At 53.1% G+C, this 17892-nt stretch overlaps 2 protein-coding genes across 2 annotated transcripts; one reads left to right on the top strand and one right to left on the bottom strand.

The window, feature by feature from the left end:
- Nucleotides 1–3720: 3720 nt before the first annotated feature.
- LOC144943319 (uncharacterized) lies at nt 3721–8249 on the bottom strand. Its single transcript, XM_078870694.1, has 5 exons — nt 7998–8249; nt 7215–7345; nt 6791–7084; nt 6096–6254; nt 3721–4730 (listed from the first exon to the last, which is right to left on the bottom strand). Exons 2-4 carry the CDS (start codon nt 7263–7265, stop codon nt 6132–6134), a joined length of 468 nt encoding a protein of 155 aa, XP_078726820.1. The 5' UTR covers nt 7266–7345; nt 7998–8249; the 3' UTR covers nt 3721–4730; nt 6096–6131.
- A 4190-nt stretch (nt 8250–12439) lies between these two features.
- LOC144943211 (cofilin-2-like) lies at nt 12440–17821 on the top strand. Its single transcript, XM_078870500.1, has 4 exons — nt 12440–12543; nt 15823–16130; nt 16574–16650; nt 17308–17821. Exons 1-4 carry the CDS (start codon nt 12541–12543, stop codon nt 17412–17414), a joined length of 495 nt encoding a protein of 164 aa, XP_078726626.1. The 5' UTR covers nt 12440–12540; the 3' UTR covers nt 17415–17821.
- Nucleotides 17822–17892: the final 71 nt, after the last annotated feature.

Below are 17892 nucleotides of genomic sequence, written 5' to 3'. Positions count from 1 at the left end.
CTAAGAGGTGACCAGTAGGTGGACTAAGAGGTGATCAGTAGATGAGATGAGAGGTGACCAGTAGATAAGATAAGAGGTGACCAGTAGGTGGGTTAAGAGGTGACCAGTAGGTGGACTAAGAGGTGACCAGTAGGTGAGATAAGAGGTGACCAGTAGGTGGGCGACGAGGTGACCAGTAGGAGGACTAAGAGGTGATCAGTAGGTGAGATAAGAGGTGACCAGTAGGTGGGCTAAGAGGTGACCAGTAGGTGAGATAAGAGGTGACCAGTAGGTGGGCGAAGAGGTGACCAGTAGGTGAGATAAGAGGTGACCAGTAGGTGGGCGAAGAGGTGACCAGTAGGAGGACTAAGAGGTGACCAGTAGGTGGACTAAGAGGTGATAAGTAGGTGAGATAAGAGGTGATCAGTAGGTGGACTGAGAGGTGACCAGTAGGTGGACTAATAGGTGACCAGTAGGTGGGCTAAGAGGTGACCAGTAGGTGGACTGAGAGGTGACCAGTAGGTGGACTAAGAGGTGATCAGTAGGTGGACTAAGAGGTGACCAGTAGGTGGGCTAAGAGGTGACCAGTAGGTTGGCTAAGAGGTGACCAGTAGGAAGGCTAAGAAGTGACCAGTGGGTGGGATAAGAGGTGACCTGTAGGTGGCAGTAGGAGGGCTGTTGTCTTCTCTTACTCGTGGGTTTTCCCCGGGCACTCCGGTTTCCTCTCCACCCGCAGATCCATCAATATTCAAACTTGACGAAGACTGGCGTCCGGTTACAGATCAATCCATCATTAATATAAAACACGTAATGATCCATTCTTACGCTCAATATACATCACATCGAATCGCGCGTGCGCGCAAATCGATCGTTCATTGTTTATGGCTCCCGGCAGGATGTTTAATCGTGGAGATGGAGCGATGAAATCGTCTCGTGTGCAGTTTGAGGGATTATTATTTTCATTATAAGCATCCCATGTTCGTGAGAGATGGCTATGATAGAGGCCTTAATCCATAAGTGGATTTATCAATGGCTTATGATGGTTTTAGTGATTTATACCAGTACAGTATAGACTCTATAATTGTCCTGCACTCTCATAATGAGGCAATGATTAGCGCTATGCGCTACGAACAGCCGACCCGAGTTATTCCATTCAATAGCTGACATGGCTAACATCAGAGGCAAATAATATCTGAACGGGTCCTGGTCATCCCTTTGGTGAACTCAGCCTGACACGAGTAACATCATTACAAACCCCCAAGTATCACGGATCCAATTCAGGTAGGACCCCACTCTTACCACTGAGCTGAGCTTAAGGTCGTCCAGTCCGCACGAGGGAACTGTACATCATGACCTTTAAAAACACAAAGCTATTTTAACCCCCACCCCCCCCCCCGTGTGCCCTCATCCCCCACTTCCCCTACCCCCTCTGCCCTCTACTCACCCCCCTCCCTCCATCGGCCCCATCCACCGCCCGCGGTTCTGCACCGTTCAGAACCGGAGAGGCGACTCCCCCACTCCTCAACCCCCCCTCAACCCCCCCCTCACTTCCGGATGCTTTTCACCTGAGAGAGGGGCGGGGTGCGGGCACCTGGGCGCGGTCACGTGACCCCGTGCTCGCTGACTCATGAACTTATTGAGGGGGCTCGGGGTGTAGGGGGGGGGGTGCAGGAACCCATCGTGGTGACTTGAGTTGTGGGTTGCGTTGCGCTACGACCTTGATTGGCGACCAGAGTTCGAATTCCGCTCAGGGCCCCCAACGTCAGTGACGAATTATCTGAACCGGTCCTGGGCCTCCCATAGGTCGACTCGGCCTCAAATGAGTACTTGGCGCGATGTGAAAACTACGCAACTGGAAAGACAAAGGCGGTTGGGCGTGGTGTTGGCCACACCACCACCTCGCACACCGTTCCGGCCTTCATTGCTAACATCGCTTTCCCCTACAGTCTGATCATGCTATATGTGGGAGGCTTGTCTGTGTGATAACTGCGGTCCCAAACGAAACCCAATGATACCTGGGGGTAGGTAGCGGGGATGAAACCCCTGCCGGAGAGTGGGGGAGAGCTAGGGAGGACGTTTAAAAAAAACAATCAAGCTTGCTGAACAGAGGCACAAAGGCCCCAAAAGCCAAGCGGGTTAACAACACGACGCTGAACGAGGTCGTAGCAAGTTTGGGACAAGACGAGACGATGGGAGGAGGGCAAATGCGAAGGGGGAGCAGTGCGAGGAGGCGAAGTATTGCCGTGACTTGCAGTGCGGTGGTAGAACACGCCAAGCATGGCTCGAGGGTTAGAAGGGGTGGGTGTGCTGGCCTAGTGCTCGGCATTGGTGCAGGAATCGGTGGAGTTGGCAAAGTCCTCGCGGGTGGGGACGATCGTTAATTTACGAGATGGATTGACACGTCGGCTTTCGCGACCAATATCATCCATTAGAGGTGTTTTTGGGTTAGGGGCCGTCCATAAATGACGTCACGCGATTTTGGACGATTTTTTACGCCCCCCCCCCTCATCACACGGCGTTACAAAAAGTCAACCCCCCCCCTCGAATATAACATCACAAAGCTCTGCCCCCCCCCCAAAAAAAACATATTTCCATTTTGAAAATAAAACATGCTTCAAATCGCTTTACACTATTGTCATTGTAGTGCTATTTAATGTGGCGCTGCACTCTGATGTTGTAGGAGAAAACATTTATAAAAAAAATCTATTCAATTAAGTAGAACGTGTTGTCTATATTTATTTAAAGTTGCGCATTTTGATGTGACGGCACATTTATCACTCCCCCCCCTCGTCACACATCGTCACAAATGTCTGACCCCCCCTCCCTAGGTGCGTGACGTCATTTATGGACGGCCCCTTAGATTTAACCCCAAAATAACCTCTGTTAGAGATGGAATGAAGTGCGATATGGGCTGGATGGGAATGGGAGGAAATACGAGGCAGAAGGAATCAATCTCGATTTGAAGCTTTCGTGACTGCAGGAATCCATACTCGTTGGTTCTTTCGGTAAAGTCACGTAGTTATAAAATAAAATAAATCACGACGTTTCGCCCACTTCAGCAAAATAAATGTTCTTGCTGTGGTTTTCCCACCTGATGACGACCGCTTGTGTTGCAATCGAAACGTCGTGATTTATTTTATATTATACCCACGTGACTTTTCCGAAAGAACTAAAGAGTAGTGAAGGAATCGTTGAGGGCATCCGTGCTGACTGCATCTCCACCACTAAGCCCGCAAGCGGCGAAGACTCCCTCGTCATCCGAGATGGCGAGCTGGCATCGCCTCCCCCACACCACACACCCCATCTCCCCCACACCCCTCTCTCCCGCCGCCTGTGTCGTACCTGGCGACCACATGGCGCGACTCCACACGTAGCTCCCCTCGTCCCCCCCCCCCCGGCTCGCCACAACAGATCCCCTCTGAGCCCCCCACCCTACCACCCACACTGCCCCCCCCCCCACTCCGTACCCAGCGGCGCTGACTCTGCTTGGTGTTTGAGTGACGCCAAGATTGCAATGCGAACACGAGAATTGGACCTGACATCGGGCCTGGGGTCGCGCTATGATCATTGGAAGGGATAGTACTAGTGGCTGGTTTGTCAGAGTTAGGGCTGGAGTTGGTTAGGGTTACGGGAAGGGTTAGAACTAGTGGCTGGTTTGTTATGGTTTATGGGTGCTACTATTGGCAGGTTGATGATTCGCATCATTAAATCAACAAAAGTTGACAAGTCGCGGGTCAGGTGGGTGCTTTTATGCGCAGAAACCGGTTTCCATTACATGTATGTGCACACGGGACTCATGAATTGACATTATATTTTAGCATCACAGATTTTTTTTTCTTGAAAAATATGCTTACGTAATAATAAGACATTCAACGTACAAAGCATGTAAATCATGTCACCGCATCTCAAGACGCTCACCCACGACACGTTTCGTAGGCGTTCATATCCAGAGACAATCGCCTATCAGATTGACCACACGTCGCAATGGAAGCAAAGGCAGCGAGCGTTGCGGCACTGCGCTACGGAGCATCTGAACGAGCATCTGGCACTCGTTGGTGAAGGACCTGGGTCACGTATCAACGTGAAGATGTCCGTCATGGCCAAAGCCGCTGATAGCGCCTCCAGCGCCGCACCTGCTCGCTGCAAGAGCTTTCTCCCCTCCGCCAGATCCTGCTGCTGCTGTACGGTAGAGACACGAGACTACGTCCAAGATCTGCCCTGACCGTCTTCCACTATCTGGCCTTCGTCTTGTCTTCTCCTTGGTCAACGGCCTCGTAGAGACCACTCCAATGGCTATTTCGATAACCGCCCCTCCACCCATCCCATCCTGCAGAAACGTATCTCACCCAGCACAGCGCGGGTTACCCAAACATATCTCCAGCACTCACCTGCCGTCGGTACAGAGGACCTGGGGCTCGTTACCGGGGACTTGGAATCTCACCTGGTCTCTTAACACAATGGATGTGGCTGACTGAGATACAGGGTGGTGCGGGGAGCAGTAGCGAGGCTTCCCCTGTATCCCATCTCACGGCCACGATAGCGGCTGCTTTGGGCCTGAGGGGGGCTGGGGTGGAGGGGGGGGGCTGGCTCCCAGGGCCCACGTGGAGTCTCCTGGGCAGGAGGGGGGGGATTTGGGACCCCCCCCCCTCCTCGAGGTGACTCTTCTTGGGCAGGGAGGCCATGAGCGCCAGGGACATCCCCACAGCATCCGGGTTGATGGAGGGAGCAGCGAGGAGGAGCGCGCGGCTCACCTGCCAACAAAGACAAAGAGCCCCTATATAGGCATGTGGACTGTTGGGGTAAGTGCTGTCAGTTCATATTAAGGCCGGAAAGGTACACTACGGGGCTGGGTGGCCACCGTGGTCTCCTCGTCGCCGATATTTTAGACACCGCATCGGGTAATGACTTAAGGCTGAGCCGACCTAGGGTATGCTCAGGACCAGGTTCAAATATCCGTCACTTTTGTTGGTCGTGAACGGGGAATCGAACTCGTGTCGCCGGGTTTCGCAGTGCAGTGCGCTAACCACTGCGCCACCGCTCTCCCACACGCGCGCGGATGAGTGGGTCTCGCATGAACGCGCGGACGCCGCACGAGGCACCTGAATGTCTCTGGTAGCGTAGCGAGGCGGGTGGTGGTGGTGGTGCCTTCGACTGCTGATAACTCTCGACCGGTAACCTCGGTGCACCTTGCGAATGCGCCTGCCGATTTTGTTTTCAAAGTAGCAAGTGCTCCATTAATCCCATGTGGCTCTCCCTCCCTCTCTCTCTCTTGAGGTATGTAAGGGCCGTGTAGAAGGGCCACTGTCCGAAACGTCGCCTTTTATTCACGTCATCCTTTTAAGGCCACCGTGTTTTTGAGGAACATGCTGAGGGTGTTTGTGTTGTTGTCCTCTGAGAAGGAAGTTTGTGGTCTTAATTGGCTCGTGATAATTAATTGACTGCTGAATGAAGGTCCGGTCCCCACTGCGTGTCGCATGTGTGGGGGGACTGTTTGACCATACTTCACCACGCTGGTCATTGCAGGTTGGTGCAGGCGAGGCTCGAGACCGGTTCAGATATCACTCGCCAATGACGATGACCTTGGTCAAACAAATCGAAGCTCCGATTTGTCGACAGCCGAACCTCCGATTAGCACGGTTGGCTACGATGCAAAAGAAGTTCAACTTACATATGTGTAGTGCACTAACCACCGTGCCACCGTTCTCCACCTGATTGGTTACTTACATGCTCACACACATGATCATCTCTCTCTTGTACATGTACAGAGTCCTCTTATCGATCTACTGCTGGCTGAAGGCTCCCACGCAACTGTGAGGGCTGTGTGGATTAATTGACCAGAATAGACGTCCAAGCATAGAATTGGATTTTGTTCCACTGCGCTCAGCTGTCAGCCGCGTTTCCACTCAGTCGCCTGTGTCTACCTGTCAGTTGCACCGGGGTCACCAATTCAAGTACACTATTGACCAGGCTCAAACTCTGCTTAGCTTCCCTGGCCTGACGAAAACAGGCCCATTGCGGGTGGTTTGTCATAGTCGGCCTCTTGGTGTGTCTGCCTCTTTGTATTGTGTCTTCATCTATCTCCACCCGATGTGCTTGTGTGTGGAAGTCCGCGTCACCTCTGCCGAGAAGCAGAAGGCGCAGATGCTGAGCCCTCAGAAGCAGCAGATCATGGAGAGCACGGAGGAGGAGGAGAAGGAGGAGGAGGAGGCCAGGTGGACGCGAGGCGCCGCGGGAAGGAACTGGTCCTCGCTGCCCGCCTCGCTTGACGAGTCGCTCTGTGCCACCAACAACAACAACAACCACCATTCGCCGCTAAGTGGTGGTGACATCACCGCGGCGCTTGTGCCAGGCTCGGTGCACATTCTGGCACCACCACAGCAACCGTCACGGTAACGCGACCACCCCAAAGACGCGAAGTCAACTATCATCACGATGATCTAGCAGATGACCACCAACAATCATCGCCGTGATGACACCACCATCGCCACCGCCATCACGAAGACGCCGCATCACGATGATAGATCACCATCAAGATAAAGCAACCGCTAGCTCGACCACTGCGATGACGCAACCATCCCTATCACCATCATCACAACCACCGCCACAAACACCACCACAATAACACCACCATCTATCCCACCACTACCAGCTTTACCACAACCCCGCTCGATACCAAATCCCTACCACCTCGACCATAACTACCATCAACCCACGGGGAAACCACCATCCCTACCACCACGACCACAATGATGACTATAACGACGCGACTACCACCACCACGACCACCATTCCACTCCCTCGGGGGTCCCACCTCGCGCTCCTCCGCCGAGTCCTCGCTGTTCGAGGCGGAGGAGGAGGAGTCAGTGCTGGAGTCGCTGCTGGAGGAGGCAGTGCGGGATAGCTGTGCCACCCTCGCTTTGCTGCCGTCCATCGATGTCGTCTCGCAGCACGCGGGGAGGCTGCCTGCCTTCTCGCGGAGCTCCGTGGCGGGGCCCGGCCCCACCACGGAGCTCCGCAAGGGCGCCTCCTCGGTGAAGAGCAGCGGACCGGGCTGAGGAACAGGGCGGGCAATCTCGGGGCTTTGTAGGACGCGCGGGTCCAGCACCTGCGGGAGGAGGGGGTCCTGGTCAGCTCCTTCATCTCACCCTCACCTGTACCACGTGACCCTCGCCTGGGCACCAGGTGAGCCTCAACCTCGTTCACGAGGCCTTCACCTGGTGTCATCTGAGCCTCACCTGCTCCGCACTGGGTAGCCCCGCGGCGCCGTTCAACACGGGGATGTCCATGTAGGATACGGAGCGGGCCAGCTCCTTCTCATTCAGCCAGAGGGGGCTCGACTCGGGGATCAGAGGTTGAGTCACTCTCACTGCGACCCGCAACAACAGCAGCAGCAGCAGCACCATTAACAACAGTCCGTCTCGACAGTATATGCATACATTACATAATTCACAGCCCTTGGTCAATGTACTGATGGACGAAGGCCTTCCCAGGCCGTGTCGGTCATGGGGGTTGCTGGACCATACTTCACCACGATGGTCAGTGCAGATTGGTGACGTGTGCATTCTCAGATATCACTCGCCACTGATGTTAGCTGTGGCCGGGAATTGAACTCAGGTAGCTAATAGTGGAGTGCGCTAACCACCGCGCCACCGCTCCATCTCCAACATAATGCAACATGCTGTAAAAATAACAATGCCCTTTATCCAGGAGAATCTCATTGAGTCATCGTACTCTTTTAAGGGGGTCCCACACTCACCATTTCCATTAATGAGCATTTTGCACTCGCACATTTGCAATTGCATTGTGCCCATTTCATCATCATTATCATTAACGGGGCGTGGTCAATCAACTGCTGAATGAAGGCCCACGCAAGCTGCGGCCACGTCTCACGATCCTGCGACATAACCCACCCGGCATGTGCAGATGCACCGATTCCATTGCTCCCGCCTGTGCTAATCGACGGTACAATTCACTGCATAACCCAGGCTCCTTCCTGAAACCCTCAACCCCGCCTGCACCTGTGTCGGAACGTCAGGATGAAGCGGGAGAAGCCTCGGGCCGTCGCATCCTTCCCGTTGGCAGGGGTGGCAAACCGCAGCTGGGACGTTCCCGGTGACAGCAGCCGTTGCCTTCGCCGCTGCTCGATCCCTGGTTCAGGGACCCACCGAGGGGCCGAGGGGGGTCCTAGACGGAGCGAGGCTGCGTGGGTGGAGGTGTGGCTCCCATTGGCTGTGTTACGGCTCCCCCCCCCCCCCGTCGCTCGCTGATCTCTCTACTACCGCCCCTCAGCCGCGGACGCACGAGGAGAGAATTTTAATCAACACGACTGTAACTCGCACACTGCGTCTGCAGAGCGCGGCAGCTCACGTGTGTGGGGAGCGGTAATGGAGTAGCGGCTAGCGTGCTGCGCTACGAAACCCGGCCACCCGAGTTCGATTCCCGTTCACTGACAAAAATAGTGACGGTTATTTGAACCGGTCCTGGGCTTCCCCAAGGTCGACTCGGCCTCAAATGAATATTCGGTGCATTTGTGTAACTTCGTCACCAGGAGACAAAGGCGGCCGGGCATAGTGCTGACCACCCACCCCCTTGTGTGCCGTGCCGGCCTTCATAGTTGCTTGCTAACAGCAATTTCCCCAACAGTCTGTTGAGGCTATATAGAGGATCATTGTCTTTGTGACAGCAACCGTGATCTATCCGCTGCTGGCTAGAGGCATCCTCCTCAAGCAGTCGCCATCTCCCAGGTCTTTCTCGCAATGCAGCTATCCATCTGGAGCCTATACACGAGATGATTTCATCGCTCTATCTCCGCGGTTAATGACTCCTCGGGCGTGTTCGAGACCAATCGCTCCGTTATTGAGACTCGCAAAACCGACCATCAACAATTCTAAATAAAATTCCTGCACGAGCCCACTCTCTTACCTTAACAGTTCACATGATGTCACTAACTTTCGTATGTTCCCTAATCCACGTGTTTTCCTCTTTTCTTATCTCGATCATTTACTACCCTCGTTAACGACGCCTCAAACTCGCGTCGAACAGTCGAGACACGCGACCCCCGTGTGCATCTACAAGATGCAAGCATTTTGAAAAATTAATGTCCCGTTGTCGTAGTGAGGGGAAGTGAGGAAGAAGGGCGTGGAGTGGTCAGCACCCCCTCCCAGGGCGGACAGCTCCCGCCCGGGCCACAGGCCTCCGTTGTGGGGGGGGGGGGTGAGGAGGGGGTTATATTCGGTTTCCTCCAGTCAAATTCCAAATGCGTAATTCCAAATGCGTAATTACATCTCGAGAATATATTTTCATTCGCATCTCTTGTAGCGAGCGGCCACTGGCTGTGGTCACGTATCAGAAATGAATACAAAAAACCTGATAGTCGTCCAGACACTCCCTCGCCGGCGGTCTGTCGCCTCCTTATTACTCTCCTATCGCTCCGACATACCCACTGCGTTTACTGTTGCCGTGCAATGCACTCGTTGGGTTTCTCCTCCCCATGTTTGAGGACGCTGTTCGACCGCCTCTCCCGCAGGTCGCAACATTCCTCTTTCCGATCGTTCGATCGCAATGAACGCCTCTTGGACCACGATGGCTACCTGTACCTGGTCATTCGTGCTGCACCGGTGGATCACGTGCCTCACTGTGATTGTCAATCAAGACGTGTTGGCCTCACCGGAATTCATGCGTGCGTCGGTGTAGCAACTACACTCGGGACACAACAGCCCGCCTGGAGTAAATGACACGAGTACACACATTGTTTTTCTCCAGATGTGACAAATATATTAAGTTGTTACGCAAACTTATATATGCGTATATTTCGTTTTGCTCGCAATTATTTTCAGCCCAACTATGCAGCTTCCTTAGGTACATCTCTAGGTACAGCGACGATGCACACGTTACCTTCCACAGTATATCTGTTTCATGTGCCCGTAACTTAATTATACGCGATTTAACATTGACTTATGTTCGCGCAATGTAATTTGATTTATCATGTGATGCAATTGACTTTGCACCATTTTCTCTTTGATTAATTCCTGTACGGTAAGTCATCGCTTAACTCGCGGTGTTCACACAACGCGCTTTTGCAACGTTGCGGTTCTTCCATTTGGGAACACTTTTCGCACAGTGTGGAAAGTGCACCGTTATAACGCGAAACGCGCCTATTATAACGCGGTTTCTGAGAGGTCGACGACAAACCACTTTCTTGAGCTGCTCAGCTGAGCGGTTTAATACACTACGCGGAATGACAGTGGGGCAGCGGCGCACCCTCAGCTATGTCCCGTCATCTTACCGTATGTGCGTACATCGTATCTCGCCAAACATGATCGTTTATGGGGACATTTTTTCGCTTAACGCGTTGGTCGCGGCACTTTTCAGGAACGCGTCTGCAACGTCAAACGAAGACTTAATGGACTGAATTTATTGTATTTGCGTTCGTCACATTGGTGACCCAGGCACTTTTTTAAATGACTGTCCTTGTCTCAAGAGCTCACCTAGTAAAAGCAAATGAACGTTGGGCTTTTGGTTACATATCTCATTGATTGACTTTATGTCCACGTACACCCTTGCCCAACGCTCACACCCACCTTGCCAAGCAAGTCCCATCCGTTGAGACCCAAAAGAACACGAAGCTCAACACGTTCGTCATTAACACTGACATTAAAAGAAAAAATAGACGTTTTGGGCAATGACCCCTCTTCATAGCACATTGAGGCGAGAGAGATGGAGTGGATAATCCGTCATTGTGTTAGATCGCTTAAATATGTGTTAAAACCCGCCAACACCCGACACAGCCAACTAGTAAGGTTTGTCACGTAAACAGAACATGCCAATTCGTTACTAAGCCACAACATTAACAATGTGAGTACGACATTTCGACAGTAGTTACAACTAGCTTCATCAGGCCACAGCCAGATTTGTCGATATTTTAACGACAATTTAGATATTTACGCGATCTAACCCAAAAAACCTCTATTATGAATGATATTGGTCGCGAACGCCTACTACGTGTTAAACGGAGAGGATAATAATGGTTGGAGACTGCACTCGTTAACACCGTGAAGCTTGATGAGAATTTGTTTTTAGTTTTCGAATCAGTTTTTTAAGTGGAACATGGTTATCAAATGCTATTACCCATATCGTGAAGAGAGGGTCCTTGGCTGTCAAATCGGCAGTTAACTAGCATTGATTCAAGCAAGTCTGATTCAAGCATTGATTCAAGCAAGTCTGAATGCTGATGAGACATTTATATCAAACCCCGGTCCAGAGTTGTGATTGTCTTGAAGCAATGCTACAGACATTGTTACATTCAGAAGGCCGTGGCGGCAGATTTAATACTTTTATATATATAGAGACGGATATGTGCAGATGGTTTTTTTGTTTTGTTAATAATAGCTATTGAGTAACAGACAAAACCTGCAATAAAAAAAAACATTTAACATTTAAAGGGCACGGATCTCACCGACTGGGAGGAGTTTACACCCAGGGGGGCGTGGTTAAAACGAAAGAGGAGGGGCCTATAGCCAGACCCGATGCCCAAGAACATGGGGGTGGAGCCCCTACGAAGAGGGGCAGGGATATTCTTATGTTTTTTCGGTAAAGTCACGTAGGTAAAAAATTAATAAAAGTAAAATTAAAATCACGATGTTTTGGAGGCAACACAAGCTTCTGTCTTCAGGTGGAACCGTCACAGCACGCTTGCTGTATCAAGTGAGAGAAATTCCAAGACCACAGTATTTGTATATATACTGGTTGAGGGTGGGAGGAGCCAAGGTAGGCCCTGAATATTATTTTTGTGAGGTTCGGTGCGGCTGAAGCACGCTGTTAGGAATGGGCCTTTTGTTGTGTAAGCTAGGTGCGGATGATGTAAAGGTGCGTGTAAATGGGACTGAGCCTGTGTCTAAAGGGGGCGGTGCCGGGTTCTGAGCTCGCGCCGCTTATGCCCAAACAAGGCGACGACTTGGAAGGGACGCGCGCCACGCTCGTGCCCATATAAGGCGACGATGGCTCGAGTCGCCTTCAGTTTCGCTGCGGGGCGCATGGCGACTATTGCTGGCAATGGTCCCGCTTCGCCGCGCCCAACACGAGGAGGGCCGCCCGCCTATCCACCGTGACGGAGGCAAAGGGAGAGGGCCCCCCACCAACAGCCCCCCCCCCTTGCCCCCCATGAAGCCTCCATCTCGGCACGGCGCGCGCCGTCTTAGGCAAGGACGCGTGCGAGAGGAATGACGCAACGCCCGACATGGGACGGGGGCTTCCCACAGGCTCGCGCTGCCCTTCGCTTCCAGACGTGTAGCACCCCCCCTCCCCCGCCCGCCTCTCTCCCTACATGTCCCCGCCTCTCTCCCTGCATGTCCACACGTCCCCGCCTCCCCCCCCCTGCAACGCTTCTCAGCACGGCGGCCCCGCCAGCCCAACACGTGAAGCCACTCGACCAACGACGTCGATGCGGATGTGACGTCACGCGCGCGAGAGGATGTGACGTCACGTTCCGGGCGCGCGTGACGTCGTGGGCGGGGTTAAGGCCCCGCCCCCTTCGGAACCCGACCGTCGATCTCTGCAGCTGCGATGGTGAGCGGCTCCCAGCCCCTGCTCCGCCTGATCCCCCTTCCTTACCCTCGTCCCCCCTTGCTCTCCTTGCTCCAGCCCCACGCTACCCCCTCCCACCGCGATGGGTCCTCTCTGGCTCCCCTTGTTGCTCCCGGCTCCAGGGGGTCCCCCCCCTCGCTCGTCTCACCTCCTCTCCCCGCTCCTCTCCCCGGTGTCTGCCTCCCCCCGGCGGCCCAGGCTGTCCCCGTCTCTCCGCGCCGCTGTTAACACGGCCACGCTCCCCACGCTGACACCTGACGAGCTGACCCCAGCGTGTTCTCCCGACCCGCCTGATCCACCTGCCTTGCTTCCGCGGGCCCGGTCTGTCTGCCCCCCCCCCACCACCTGGCCCTCACTTCGTCTCTGCTCCCTGTCGCCCACCTTGGTTCTCTCGCCCCGATACGAGCGCTAACACGGCCCTTGCCTGTTCGCTACCCCCCCCCGCTGCCTCTCGGCCCTCCTTACCCACCTGCCTTTAATGCGCTCCATGCCACGTGTGGGCTGCCCCTCTACACCCGGCCTCATCGGCTGCCATCAATGCAAAGTCCACCTTGCCTGCCCCCCCCCGCGACAACTTGTTCAGCCCCCCCCATTCCTCTACCCCCCTTTCCTCTGCCCCCCATTTCTCTACCCCCCTTTCCTCTACCCCCCTTTCCTCCTCCCACGCTCCCCGTTGCTGCTGTCGAGCAGCGCCACGAGGTCTTCGGCCGAGTTTGTGGACGAGCTTTTGCCGCGGCGTCGCCGACCTGTCTGGAGTGGTGGTGGTGGTGTGTGGGGGGGGGGTGCAAGAGGTGGCGGAGGGGTCTGTGCGAAGGTTGCCAGCGACGTTGTGGCGGGTAGAGGGGACGCGGTCGTGTAGTAGGTCAGCGCTACCGCCACGCTACGAACCCGGCGATCCGAGTTCGATTCCCGCTCACGGTCAACATCAGTAAACCGGTTCTGGGCCCCTCCCCTAGGTCTACTCGGCCTCGAACGAGTACCTCGGTACGGTGTGTAAACGTCGCCACTGGGGAGACAAAGGCGGTCGGGCGTGGTGCTGGCCACCCCTCTGGCCTTAATAGGTGCTCGCTAACAGCACTTGCCCCTACAGTCTGTTAAGGGTTTACGGGGGGTCTTTGGTGTGGGGGGGAATAGGAAATTGTGTACAGATATAGGAAGACGCTGCACACGTGAGAAGCGGAGGGGGGGGTGTTAGGTGGAGGTTGTCGTGAATGTTGGTAGAGACACATCGAAGTTGTGCGTGGAGGTAAGAGAGTGTTGGTGGGGGTGGGATACAGGAGTGTGGTTAGAGCGCCACGCTACGACCTCGGCGTCAATGTTTGAATCGGTCCTCGGTCTCCCCTAAGTCGACTCGGCCTTAAATGAGCAGGATATACGGGGGGGGATCTTTGTCATTGGTACCGTGTCGTAAGAGGGGGGTGTTTCTTCACGGGGAGGGGGGTGGCGGTGGGAGACTGGGTGTGTGCGAGGGTTAATTAAAAACACGAATTTATTTTAGAATTGTTCAGAATTGCTTCTTGTGTTTAGTTTGTTGTGCTTCCCCCCGCACCTCCAATAAGCACGGTTGGCTACTTAGGGTGCGAAAGAAGTAAAAAAAATACAAAGGAGGTGTGTAAGGGTTAGAGGAGGTGTGTGCCGAGGTGGAGAGTACAGATGAGGTGGTGTGGGTAAGAGCACTTGCTGAGCCAGTGGGGGTGGGGTGGCACGTGCCCCCCCCCCCCCATGATCCGATCAAAATCCCTAATTTCGATCGGATCATTGGGGTTTATTAGTAATAAATCGGCACTTTGCGACCCCCACTGCCACTGTGTAGCATATTATTACATGTCAGGGACTCTGAGACGATAGGACAATAGTCTGAGTCCATAATTGGCAATAAGTAACGGCAAAGCAGTTATAAGTTACTCAGAATTGTGCGCAGTTGCGTCTACAGTCCACGACTTCCCTGAAGACATTCACCTTCAGCGAGCGCGATGCCGATCACACCACGCGGTTCGAATTCGACCCTCGATCGATGGCTCCGCCATCGCCGCACACGCGTCGGATAAAAAGCAAGGGACGAGTCCTTACTAACAACTCCTTACTCACTAACAACTCCTTACTAACAACTCCTTACTCACTAACAACTCCTTACTAACAACTCCTTACTTACTAACAACTCTTCTATCATTTTTCATTGCTGGAGGGGTTGTGCCGCCCATTGGGAAAGAGTATAGAGGAGGTGGTGGTATGGGTGAGAGTATAGAGGTGGTGTGGGTGAAAGTATAGAGGAGGTGGTGTGGGTGAAAGTATAGAGGTGGTGTGGGTGAAAGTATAGAGGTGAGTGGGTGAGATTATAGAGGAGGTGGTGTCGGTGAGAGTAGAGGTGTGAGAAGGTAAGATGATAGAGGAGGTGGTGTGGGTGAGAGTACAGAGGAGGAGATGGTTTGGGTGAAAGTATAGAGGAGGTGGTGTGAGTGAGTACAAAGGAGGTGTGGGTCAGTACAGAGGAGATGGTGTGGGTGAGAGTATAGAGGCGGTGTGGGTCATTACAGAGGAGGAGGTGGTGTGGGTGAGAGTATAGAGGTGTGTGAAGGTACGAGGATAGAGGTGGTGGTGGTGTGTAAAGGTACTGTATAGGGTGTGGCTAAAGGAGGCCAGGGGGGTGTGCGGGTGGAGGGGGGTGGTGCTGTGGAATGTGCGGCTTGGCTCTGGCAGAGACGAACGGTGACGTCATCTAGGAAGGTGAGACCGCACCTGGAGGCGGGGGCAGGGCGCACCCAAGCAGGTGGGGGGGGGGCTCACCTGAGGCACTCATCCGAGTGGTTACCTGGATACTCAACCTTTGCAGTCACCTGTGGAGTTAACCAAGTCACCGCTGGGTAGACTTGAATCCGTAATCATGGCCTTTGTCCAGGAAAGCCTCACCGAGTCTCATGACTTAATAAGGGTCCAGCAATGGGACGTTTGGCAAGTTTTACTAATGAGCGGGTTGCAACCCGTTTCGCAATCACATGTTAGATTAAATGGGCTGGGTATGGGTGGGGGGGGGGAGTTGCACTTCACCGTGATGGGTATTACTGCTGCTGCTGCATCATCGTCTGGCTGTGTCGAGAGACAGGCAGGAGCACGTGTCGAAAACGCGGCGCGACCAGACATCCCCACGCCGCCGTTTAAACCGGCGGCAGTCTGCCCGAACCTGCAGCGACACAATGGCAGGTGCCTGCAAATGTGTCCGCCCGTGATGAAACCGCGATGTCTCCATGCCCTCCCCACACGCAGGCATCCGGAATTAAGGTACACGATGACTGCCTGAAGGTGTTCAACGAGATGAAGGTGCGCAAATCGTCCTCTCCAGACGACGTGAAGAAGAGAAAGAAGATCGCTTTCTTCAAGATCAGCGAATGTGGAAAATTCATCGTCGTCGACGAGGAGAAACAGGTCCTGGTGGGCGACATCGGCGACACTGTGGACGATCCCTTCAACACATTCGTGAAGCTCCTGCCGGAGAAAGACTGCTGCTACGCCCTGTACGACATCTCCTACGAGACATGCGAGAGCAGGAAGGAGGAGCTCATGTTCATCTTCTGGTAAGGCCCTGTCCTGTCATAAGGCAAACGTTACCGTCATTATGGCAGAGTGGTGGGGAAACTGCTGCCCTCTCTACCGTGTGAAACAAAGGTCATTTGAAGGCATCTCGGGCTCTGCAATATCTGCTTCCGTGGTCGGTCTCACACAGGGGTTGCACTGTCTGATGAGAACCGAATACTTTGTCTCACATGGCACGGAGCACATCATTGGCCTTTGTCAAGCAGCTGCTGGTCAAAGGCCTCCCTGAACCGATAGCACATTTGGATTAAAATTGAGGGGGAATGTTTTAATTAAAGTCAGCCTGAGCGGCTTTTCCCGACTTACCAGATCTTTACATTATTCGTGACAAACTTTTGAATAGTTGTAAATCATTCATGACACCGTCTGTGTTTTTGATGTTTTAAAACGGCGTCATTAAATGTGCAATTCAAATGTTTTCCAGGGCGCCTGAAAACGCTAACATAAAGAAAAAAATGGTGTACGCTTCCTCCACAAACAACCTGAGGGCAGCATTCACAGGTACGTGCTCGCAGTAAGAGATGGTTCACACGCGTGTGTTGACACGTGCATGTACAGCAGAGGTTCACACGGCTGAGTTCATCACTGCACATAGGCATGTCCGAGGTCTCAAGTTACTGCAACCTGATCTGCTCCAGTATATGGGTAATTACAGCTTTCTTACGAGGCCAAACATCTCAACGTTGTTGACAGCACATCCTGTATTTGTAACGAGCTGAGCTCGTTGATAGTACAGTACATGAAACTCTGGTGGGGATTTGGCGGTGTAATTCACTGGATGAGTGTAGCTGGGCAGTGGTGGCTAATGCTTGTAATCCAGCACTGGAAGCAGAGGTCGTTAGATCGCACAAATGTTGCTAAACTCCTTTCCCGTGGGCATCGGCGTGTCATAATGCATGTATGGTTTGCAGGACAGGAAAAACGTGGGAGAGTAACCTCGTATGCGTGGGGTTTATCTGGGTGCTCCAGTTTCCTCCCATATGTAAACACTCCTTGGACAATAATACCTTTAGGAATGCAGATCTCTGGCTATTGTCCGTGTCTTCCTGCTTGTTTGGTTCCTCGAGCCTCCTGAGTTATTCTCGACGACAGTGAGCAAATACTCTGCATTACAAATTTTAATTGTTAAAAAAAATCTTCCTCTATCTCGTTGTGCAGGCGTCAAGCATGTGTGGCAGGTGAACGGACTGGATGACATCTCGCGCTCGGCCATCATTGAAAAGCTGGGTGTCCAAGTGAAATCACTCGAGGGAAAGAAAGTGTGAGCTGGGTGCCAGCCGTCCCAGCTCCCCCCCTCACTCCCCACTGCGGGAGCTGCTCAGCTCTCACCTGTAATCAACTTCTGCTTACGCCATTTTTTTCTACACTACTAGAGGACTGTTCTCTCCTGACTTGAACATTCCGGTAGGTGTTTTGGTGGCTGGCTCTATGGGGACTTTTTGGGTGTCTTGCACAGGAAAAGGAAACACTGCACACTTTATATTTTCCCACAAGGCAAACATTCCTTGCTGCTGTATGTGCTTTGCTTCCGTGGTTTTTTTTAGGGTCAGTTGTAAAATGTTTTTTCGCGCCGGAGATCGGTGAATTGTAATGGTCAAACACGTTGGATCTTGTTTACTGTACCTGGAACAATTAATTTTTTAATTTCATTAAAGCGCTTCTTTGGACAAAACTTGTGACTTGACACAATGGAAACGCACTTTTGGTAGTCAGAGGGGTGGCACCGTGGGTCACCCGTGATTT

Source organism: Lampetra fluviatilis, chromosome 30 (genome assembly GCF_964198595.1).
Source record: "Lampetra fluviatilis chromosome 30, kcLamFluv1.1, whole genome shotgun sequence".
Lineage (NCBI taxonomy): Eukaryota > Metazoa > Chordata > Hyperoartia > Petromyzontiformes > Petromyzontidae > Lampetra > Lampetra fluviatilis.
The sequence above is the reverse complement of the archived record's forward strand: the minus strand, read 5'-3'. Positions and strand labels throughout refer to the sequence as shown.

Bases quoted from the DNA above. Each gene is read 5' to 3' on its own strand.
- LOC144943319 (XM_078870694.1), bottom strand. From the start codon at position 7,265: ATGGACATCCCCGTGTTGAACGGCGCCGCGGGGCTACCCAGTGCGGAG. The intron at 7,085-7,214 runs GTGAGGCTCAGA...CTCCTCCCGCAG, and splicing joins GGCTACCCAGTGCGGAGCAG to GTGCTGGACCCGCGCGTCCT. The intron at 6,255-6,790 runs GTGGGACCCCCG...TTGGTGGCACAG, and splicing joins ACTCGGCGGAGGAGCGCGAG to AGCGACTCGTCAAGCGAGGC.
- LOC144943211 (XM_078870500.1), top strand. The intron at 16,131-16,573 runs GTAAGGCCCTGT...AATGTTTTCCAG, and splicing joins GAGCTCATGTTCATCTTCTG to GGCGCCTGAAAACGCTAACA. The intron at 16,651-17,307 runs GTACGTGCTCGC...CTCGTTGTGCAG, and splicing joins CCTGAGGGCAGCATTCACAG to GCGTCAAGCATGTGTGGCAG.